The 10,000-nt window shown below is 40.8% G+C and overlaps 1 protein-coding gene across 1 annotated transcript in view; it reads left to right on the forward strand.

Moving 5' to 3' along the window:
* The window catches only part of stab2 (stabilin 2), a gene marked incomplete at both ends in the record, with an annotated part of 72,886 nt that overhangs the window by 30,561 nt on the left and 32,325 nt on the right, over window positions 1-10,000 (forward strand). The window contains 4 exons of the mRNA XM_080054702.1: window positions 3,887-3,989; window positions 7,020-7,097; window positions 7,196-7,285; window positions 7,816-7,920. Coding sequence (XP_079910828.1) covers window positions 3,887-3,989; window positions 7,020-7,097; window positions 7,196-7,285; window positions 7,816-7,920 — 376 coding nt within the window. The remainder of the gene's footprint in view (window positions 1-3,886; window positions 3,990-7,019; window positions 7,098-7,195; window positions 7,286-7,815; window positions 7,921-10,000) is intronic.

Genomic DNA, 10,000 nt, shown 5'->3' on the forward strand with positions numbered 1-10,000 from the left:
ACTCTTTACTTCACTATTAGAATCACTATAACCTTCCCGTGCTCGTCAGGCTAGCGGCTAGCGGTTAGCGGCTAGCTAGGGCCTTAAAACATGTTTATATATGTACTGTAGAACAATGTTTATTTCACTATTAGAATCACTATATTATACTCATTATTGCTTTATTATGGAGGAGTTCAGAGTTGTATTACTTTATATTAGTTTATATTTTAATATTTAGTTTTCAAATTTTTTATAAATTTGCAAAGATTTCAAACAAACTTCTTTCACTTTGTCATGATGGGTTAGGGTTAGGGTTAGGGTTAGGGTTAGGGTTAGTGTTAACAGAATTTAATTTGCTTTATTGTATAATATTTTAATGCACAATACATGCTTTCTGCCTATTGAACTTTGTCCCAGTAGATTAAGAACTCCAAAGTGTTTTGCTACAAGTTGTTTAGCCTTGAAGAAGAAACTGCCTAATAAGATTTTGGCACATACAGAGGTATGACGCATTCATGTGCACAGTAGTTTCACTCCCCATATTCTGTTATCAGACATTGTATGAAGGATAACACCAGCTGAGATGAATTTCTGGGAATATCTGCCTAATTAAAAACATTTCTGCTTTCGCCAGCAAAACGGGCTGGACACACAAACCGAGTGTATACGCCTACACATTTCACTACATATAATCTCTGTACACTGTTCATTCGATGTATTCAATCATGTAAGCCCATTTGTGATACATGTTGTTTGACCCTTGCATGCTGTTTGCAAGTAAATTCACCTGCTTCCAAGAAGGCCTGACTCAGTTTCAATTATTCAAACACTTGGGTAGTTTGATGAAATAATTCTAGTAACAAATGGTCCTTCGAGTAGCCGGATCCAACATCTTCTTCTCTGGACAAGAAGAGCCTGCACCGTGAACGGGGGAGTCCAAGATCTCTCGACAAAAGACCTCCAGTAAACAGAGCTACAAAAGAGGCTGTCTGCAGACTCTACTTGGACGGAGGAGGGGTGACGGAATCCAGAGCCAAAACTGAGCGAGTCGAGGCTTTCTTGAAATCAGGTGAATATAAACAGCTGATTTTGTTTTGTCCAGGAATTATGGTAGTTCCTTTGTTTTATGTATTAGGTAGATAAACTAGTTTATGAAGCAGTATTTCTCATGGTTTTACCGTAAGGGAGAATAACTGATCGTAGTGTTTGGGAAAATGCACTAAAGAGAAAAATATTTCAACCTGTAGTGTTTGGGGAGATGCACTAGAGACAAACCTATCTCAACCTGTAGTGTTTGGGGAGATGCACTAGAGACAAACCTATCTCAGCCTTTGGTGTTTGAGAATTTACACTGTCAAAAACAAAAGTCTCACGTACGTAATTAAATGATCATTAGTGTGGGGTCGAGGGTGGTCCCTTTATTCTGACAGATATAGTTTGTTCCATTAAACTGAGAGTTCTTTGTAATTCGGGAAGGTTTTATGGAAACAAATTGATATCTGGCTGCTTGTTGTTACTTAGCCTGGGGATATAGTACTGCTCCAGGGAGTTAGTCTATGACAGGTTGTTTATTTGTTTTGTTTTGTTATGTTTGTCAATAGTCTACATCTGCAGAGTAGACTTATTTGTTTTGTTTAGAATACATCGCATAGGGTGTTCTAGTTTTAAATTGGTGAATTTTATTAATCAATTGGAGGGAATAGGGGTGTTCACCCTGTTTAAATAGATTACTGGGTAATTTGATATTAGATTTTACATTTTAAAAAATTTAATTACATAATATGGATAATGATAAGATAGACATTAGAAAAAAAAGGAGACTGGTGAAGAAAAGTCTCCTCTACCCCTTCCTGTGTCTCTTTCCATTGAGACCCAAAACCCCGGCTCCTCAGCTGCTCTTCTGCTGGCAGGTCCAGAGAATCAGATAAAGAACAGTAAAGAGAAAGGTGGTGGCCAAGGAGATGAATAAGAGAATGTTGTTGAAAGTGTAAGAGGAAAAAGATTGTTTGGAACTGATTGTTTATGGATGTTATAAAGAAAGAAAAAGTATGTAGGGGAAGGGAGATAGAAGGTTTTGTAAGTGTGCATACAATTGTTATGCTGTTATGATGGGTTATAAAATGCTTGTCTCCTAAAGATGACCAGAGTTCTGACTAAATTGCTAAACGCTTTAAAGTTTAGAGCTAAATATCTTGCCAATCCAAGCCCCATAGTGAACCTTAAAGATTAAAGGTGCAGTCAATCATTTAAAGTCCCAGCATAAACTTACAAAAAGCGTCCTTTTGTGTTCTTTTTATGAAAATGTTCACTAAAAAGAATTATTCAATGCTTTTGATTTGAATTACAAGTTAAAGGGGATTTTTATGCTGAAAATATGATCATAATGTGTATTGTTGATATAAATTGATTCAAAAACTGGTTAACTGTAAAGACACCTATACTTAACCTACATGTTAACTTTTGTTATTTGAAGAACAAACTATAACACCATGTCAGATTTGGAGAAGTAGAGAGCTTCTCAGGAATGTGGTGTGTGTGTGATTCAGTCCCATGCAGAAAAGGGAGGGCCTGTCTCACTGACTGCCTGTGTGTGCTTGAATGCTGCCCAAACACAGACAAAAAATGTGAACTGAAGAATGAAATCAAACCTATCCTAAAATGTTGTTGTGCGTTAATTGTGACATCTAGAGCAAGCAAAATGGATAGGATGATATTTTAGAAACAACCCTGGCAGAATGATGAGCATTTCTTTTGAGAACATGTTACTGCTCAAATTCATTCTGTTTCAGATGCAAGGAGAAGACGAAGCTGACCATTCTTCAATAAGGACAATTGGACACTGAGGAACAATCTGAATAGGTTATGGTAATACCTAACCATTCCCCCAGTGACTGTGATATGAAGGACACTTTGCGTCAAAATGCCACAAAAGGGACTTGTTGACCATCAAGACGATCTTGGTTCCTGTTCCCTGGCTTCTGCAAAAAACTGTCCTCTCTGAAACTGTACATAGACGATATAGCACCAGTACACAAACTTGCATTTTCACAACTGTGATGTTGATGTACTTGATATTATTCTGCTTGACTGAAATATATTTACTCATATGCTTTGCCCTTTTGCTTTGAAGTGTTGCAGCAAGTTGCATTAAATATTATAAAAAGGGTGGAATGTTAACAGAATTTAATTTGCTTTATTGTATAATATTTTAATGCACAATACATGCTTTCTGCCTATTGAACTTTGTCCCAGTAGATTAAGAACTCCAAAGTGTTTTGCTACAAGTTGTTTAGCCTTGAAGAAGAAACTGCCTAATAAGATTTTGGCACATACAGAGGTATGACGCATTCATGTGCACAGTAGTTTCACTCCCCATATTCTGTTATCAGACATTGTATGAAGGATAACACCAGCTGAGATGAATTTCTGGGAATATCTGCCTAATTAAAAACATTTCTGCTTTCGCCAGCAAAACGGGCTGGACACACAAACCGAGTGTATACGCCTACACATTTCACTACATATAATCTCTGTACACTGTTCATTCGATGTATTCAATCATGTAAGCCCATTTGTGATACATGTTGTTTGACCCTTGCATGCTGTTTGCAAGTAAATTCACCTGCTTCCAAGAAGGCCTGACTCAGTTTCAATTATTCAAACACTTGGGTAGTTTGATGAAATAATTCTAGTAACAGTTAGGGTTAGGGTTATAGATGATGGTGAATCCGTTGTGGAATAAGGTTTGAACGTGACAGAATGTGGAAGAAGTGAGAGCTGTGAATACCGGCCGGATGTGTATGGTTCCCATTAGGAGGATGTCCAGACTCCAGAGGGATGTCTGTGGGGGTGAATTCATATGAATGCATGAACTTAATAAACTTAATAAACATGTTTCTCTCAGGAATCACGTGATCCCGGGCATCTTTCCTCTCGCCATCCTGAGCAACATCGCGTCTGTGACATCACTCCTCAAGACGACACTTCCTGTTTCAACAGCCAATGAGGTGCGAGCACAGAGTCACATGGTTCCTTCTCAGTCTGAGGTTCCACTGTCGGCCTCATAACCCTTTCCAGCCCCTTGAGTAGAACCTTAACCCTTAACCCTTAACCCTTAACCCTTAACCCCTGACCCCTTAACCCTTAACCCTTAACCCCCTGACCCCCTAAACCCCTGACCCCTACCCAGGCTGAGTAATATGATCCACTGTAACTGGAACACACTCAGTTATATAAATCATTAGTAAAAGGGTCATGGTAACCCCGTAGAGATATATATATATAGATATATAGGAGAGACTGGGGATAGCAGGCACACGTTTTACTCTAGTGAGAATTGCTCATCACCTAAACATCTTTCAATAGTCATTCCTATATTAAATTGAAGCTTAAGGTGTTGGCTTGAAATGTGTACCCCTCACTTTTTCTAACTTATTGTAATAAAGAAGAAATTAATCATCAAAGACACCCTTACACATCGTGACAACCAACCCCATCAAGGGGTCGGTTGTCACACACTGTGGGGTTGTTTGTCACAATTTATCTTAATAGGAATAATCTTAAAAAGAAGGCAAGAAAGCAGAACTAAATTTGAAAGTTTAATTGCATTGTCAAGTGCCTTAGAGATAGGGTGAGAAGCTCAGTCATTTGCGAGGAACTCGGGGCAGAGCAGCTACTCCTTTGCATCGAAAGGAGTCAGTTGAGGTGGTTCGGGCATCTGGTAAGGATGCCCCCAGGGCGCCTCCCTGGGGAGGTGTTCCAGGTGCGTCCAGCTGGAAGGAGGCCTCGGGGAAGACCCAGGACTAGGTGGAGAGATTATATCTCCACGCTGGTCTGGGAACGCCTCGGGATCCCCCAGTCAGAGCTGGTTGATGTGGCCCGGGAAAGAGAAGTTTGGGGTTCCCTGCTCAAGCTGCTGCCCCCGCGACCCGATTTCAGATAAGCGGTTGAAGATGATGATGATGATGATGATGTCAAGTTGACAAATAGGCCTACATAACTTACTGTAGCCTTGGCAGCTGGTCTAGTTTGGGATGCACTGGGTTGTTTTGATTTTGTTGCCCTTTTTTCTTTTGCATGCTAGCTGCCTTTTCCTGCTTTAGTCTTTCCTTTTCTGGGGTGTCAGTGAGGATACAGCTTGACAATTTATTTCGTTATTGGGTTCCTTTTCTGGCTGCAGCCTTTGGATAACATGTGACGACCAACCACAACTGGAATTTCTTGCTAGCATCAAGGCCAACAACCATCTGACAACTAATTAGCTTGCTAACAACAGTCTAAACTATAGCTTACCCTTCACACTTTGTATGGGTAACAAGTGTTTTGTTATAAACCCATTGTGTAAAAGCCTAGAAGAAAAATACTGAGGAGCTAAATATTTTCAAGTATTTTCTCACCTCAAATTCAGCCGTCAAACTCCAAGGAAGACTATGTAGGTGACCTCTGATCCCAATTCTGGATATTTACATACCAATTTCACAGACAGCGCCTTCTGGTTCTGGGGCCGTATTCACAAAACATTTTAAGGCTAAGAGTAGGTCCTAACGTGCTGATTTAGGAGTAACTCTTAAAAATTAGGGGCGTTTCACTCCTAATTTTAGGACTCCTAACTTTTTAAGATAAGTGTAATTCACAAAGCATTTTAGCGCTAAAACTAGCTCCTAAATCTATAAAAAGCGAGGACTCCTAGGTCACTAAGAGTAAATCACAGACAAACATTTGATGGTGTTTTGGAGAGATTTAATGCTAGTGAGCTTTATAAAAGGTACCTTTAATAGCTGTAAGGGTTTAATGATCTTAGTAAAGCTATATTTAGAAAGTATAGACACATTTATATTTATTATATTGTTATAAAAAAATATTTATTAAGTTCATTTTCCTCCAGTTGCTTTGGGTTTATGATGCACTGAAAGTTACTGTTGGTGTCACGTTTGGGTTTAATTTCCTACTAGAGTAGGCCTATATGTGGCGCTTCGCAGCATCTCCTCCGTTCCATAGATCCGCTACTGTATAGTTGCGCGTCTCGCCTTTTTCCTTCCGCATGTACTTTACGATTTCGCCGGCTGTTGTTTCTAAATTGTGAATTTCCTGGTTTGTCGCTGTCTGACTATTGCTGCATAGTCCGCCATTGAGAGAAATACAGTGAGAGTGCATGGCGTGCAGCTGTTCAATGAGGATATTTCTCCGATTCAAATCATTGTAAAATTTTAAATGAATAGACCTATAGGCTATGTGGCTCTATTGTGGGTTAATTGTGAACAAATGTGTGGGAAACCCTGCAGTATCTTGGTTTCATGTTAAATCAGTGTCACTTGTCATTAATTGTATATAAAAACTCTTTACTTTAATACAGCGACACGATATGGATATCTCCCACAGTGTTTCCATCATAAATTCACTCTTAGCGCTCATTCCCTCTCAGCCAATCACCGTGGGCATAGAAGGTATGAACATGACATCATCCATAGCAACAGGGTCAACACCGCCCTCTAGTCTTAGCTTAGGAGTCCCTCCCGTTCCTTAGTAAAAGTTGGTCTTATCAGCTTTGTGAATAGGTTTTAAGAAATTACTCCTTACTAAGAACTTTTAGTGCTCCTTAGGAGTACTCTTAGCGCTAAGATAAAATGTTTTGTGAATACGGCCCCTGAGATATAACGATTGTGACAACCAACCCGTGTGACATATAACCCCGTTCTCCCCTACCTGTATATGGTTTTATTCATTAGTGATCAACACTCAGTTATATAAATCATTAGTAAAAGGGTTATGGTAACCCCGTAGATATATATATATATATATATAGATATATATATAGATATAGATATAGATATATATCTATATATATATAGATATATTTCTCTATAGTTTTTTTCATTAGTGATCAACACTCAGTTATATAAATCATTAGTAAAAGGGTTATGGTAACCCCATAGATATATATAGATATAGATATACATCTATATAGATATATTTCTCTATAGTTTTATTCATTAGTGATCAACACTCCGTTGTGACGTTATCATGTTGTTTGTTTCCAGGTCACGTCTGTCGGAGGAGCAAAGATCACGACCTCAAACATCGCCGCGACGAACGGACTGATGCACGAGATCGACCAGGTACGAGCTAACGGGCTAACGGGCAGCTAGCTCAGGATGCTAACCCGCTGTGACCTCATAAGGGTTGTATCCATGGTAACTGTCTCCTCCCCCTTCAGGTCTTGGTTCCAGACAGGAAGTTGTCTGACGGTCTCCTAGCAACGCTCGCTCTGCGGCCGGAGTTCTCTCTGTTCAGAAAGTCTCTCATCGTGAGTCAGACAGACAGACAGACAGACAGACAGACAGACAGTCAGACAGACAGACAGACAGACAGACAGACAGACAGACAGACAGACACACACACAGATAGAGACACACACACACACACACACACACACACAGATAGAGACACACAGACACACAGACAGACACACAGACAGACAGACAGACAGACAGACAGACACACAGACACACAGGCAGACACACAGGCAGACAGACAGACAGACAGACAGACAGACAGACAGACAGACAGACAGACAGACAGACAGACAGACAGACAGACACACAGACACACAGACAGACAGGCAGACAGACACACAGACACACAGACAGACAGACAGACAGACAGGCAGGTAGACAGGCAGACAGACAGACAGACAGACAGACAGACAGACAGACAGACAGACAGACAGACAGACAGACAGACAGACACAGACAGACAGACAGACAGACAGACAGACAGACAGGCAGACAGACAGACAGACACAGACAGACAGACTGATCCATGTTGTGTCTGCAGGATTCTAACCTGACAGCTGAGGTGGAGGGAGGAGCTTTCACCGTCTTCGCTCCGACAGACGACGCCATCAGAGAATATCTGCAGAACACGGGCGCCACGGGGCTGGTGAGACCCCTAACCCCTAACCCTGTATAACGCTAACCCTGTATAACACCTAACCCCTAACCCCTAACCCTGTATAACCCCTAACCCTGTATAACCCTTACCCTGTATAACCCCTAACCCTGTATAACCCCTAACCCCTAACCCTGTATAACCCTTACCCTGTACAACCCCTAACCCCTAACCCCTAACCCTTACCCTGTATAACCCCTAACCCCTAACCCCTAACCCCTAACCCTGTATAACCCCTAACCCCTAACCCCTAACCCTGTATAACCCTTACCCTGTATAACCCCTAACCCCTAACCCCTAACCCTGTATAACCCTTACCCTGTATAACCCCTAACCCTGTATAACCCCTAACCCCTAACCCCTAACCCTGTATAACCCTCACCCTGTATAACCCCTAACCCCTAACCCTGTATAACCCTTACCCTGTATAACCCCTAACCCCTAACCCCTAACCCTGTATAACCCTTACCCTGTATAACCCCTAACCCTGTGTAACCCTTACCCTGTATAACCCCTAACCCCTAACCCCTAACCCTGTATAACCCTTACCCTGTACAACCCCTAACCCTGTATAACCCTTACCCTGTATAACCCCTAACCCCTAACCCCTAACCCTGTATAACCCTTACCCTGTATAACCCCTAACCCTGTATAACCCCTAACCCCTAACCCCTAACCCTGTATAACCCCTAACCCTGTATAACCCTTACCCTGTATAACCCCTAACCCCCAACCCTGTATAACCCCTAACCCCCAACCCTGTATAACCCCTAACCCCTAACCCTGTATATATACAGTCAAGTGCGAAAGTTTGTGAACCCCTTGAACATTTTGGAATTTTATTTATTTTTACCATTATTAATTCATTTTTATCAATGCCAGTATTTTTTATATGAAATAACAGATGTTTGTTTATCAATTCAACATTTTTCTTTCCCAGAAATAAATTGTTAAAACAGATAAAACAAATTATTTGACAACTGTTGTATGATCAAAAGTTTGTGAACCCTAAACTGCATTGCTTAAATGGAGCAGGTAAACACAATCAGATGGGCCAAATTGAGTCATGAAATGGACCAATGTAGTGAGAGATCTTTAGGGAAGAAATTGGGCGGCACTAGATACAACAGAGATAAAACCAGGTCAGTTTAGGCTCACCAAAGTGAACCCATACTGGTCAGACATGCTAAAAGGGAAACAAATCTCTGAGGATCTCAGGAATAGAGTTGTGATGCTGCACATTTGTCTGGGGACAGCTATAAATTATTTAAAAAAAAGTTTGAGCTCCATCGGTCCACCGTGAGGCAAATCATCTGCAAATGGAGAGCTTTAAGAGTGACTGAACATCTGCCTAGAAGTGGACTTCCTTCAAAAATATCCACAAGCGTCACAAGATAAGTGATTTTTCAGTTAAAAGCCAACCCAAACATTACATCTAGTGATTTGCAGACCTCTCTTGCAGCATCTGGGACAGATGTGCATGGTTCCACAATAAGAAGAAAACTCAGTCAAAATGGCTTTCATGGGAGGGTTGCTGAAGAAGCCTCTGCTCTCAAAAAAGAACAAAACTGCTTGTCACAACTTTGCCTGAGAGCACTTTGAGATACCTGAAGTCTTATTCTGTGGACAGATTAGTCCAAAATTGAACTGTTTGGTCATAACCAAAACTGCCATGTTTGGGAAAAAATGCAATTCTGCCTACCACCTAGAGAACCTTCTCCCAAGTGAATAATGGTGGTTTCAAATTGTCTGCAAATCTCCAGATGTAATGTTTGGGTTGGCTTTTACCTGAAAAATCACTTTTCTTGTGGCGTTTGAGGATATTTTTGAAGGAAGTCCACTTCTAGGCAGATGTTAAGTCACTCTTAAAGCTCTCCATTTGTAGATGATTTGCCTCACGGTGGACCGATTGAGCTCAAATTTTTTTTTTATGAATTTATAACTGTCCCCAGACAAATGTGCAACATCAAAACTCTATTCCTGAGATTTGTTTCCCTTTTAGCATGTCTGACCTGTATGGGTTCACTTTGGTGAGCCTAAACTGACCTGGTTTTATCTCTGTTTTATCTAG

This window comes from Ammodytes marinus (assembly GCF_949987685.1).
Source record: "Ammodytes marinus genome assembly, contig: scaffold_36, whole genome shotgun sequence".
Taxonomy (NCBI): Eukaryota; Metazoa; Chordata; class Actinopteri; order Uranoscopiformes; family Ammodytidae; genus Ammodytes; species Ammodytes marinus.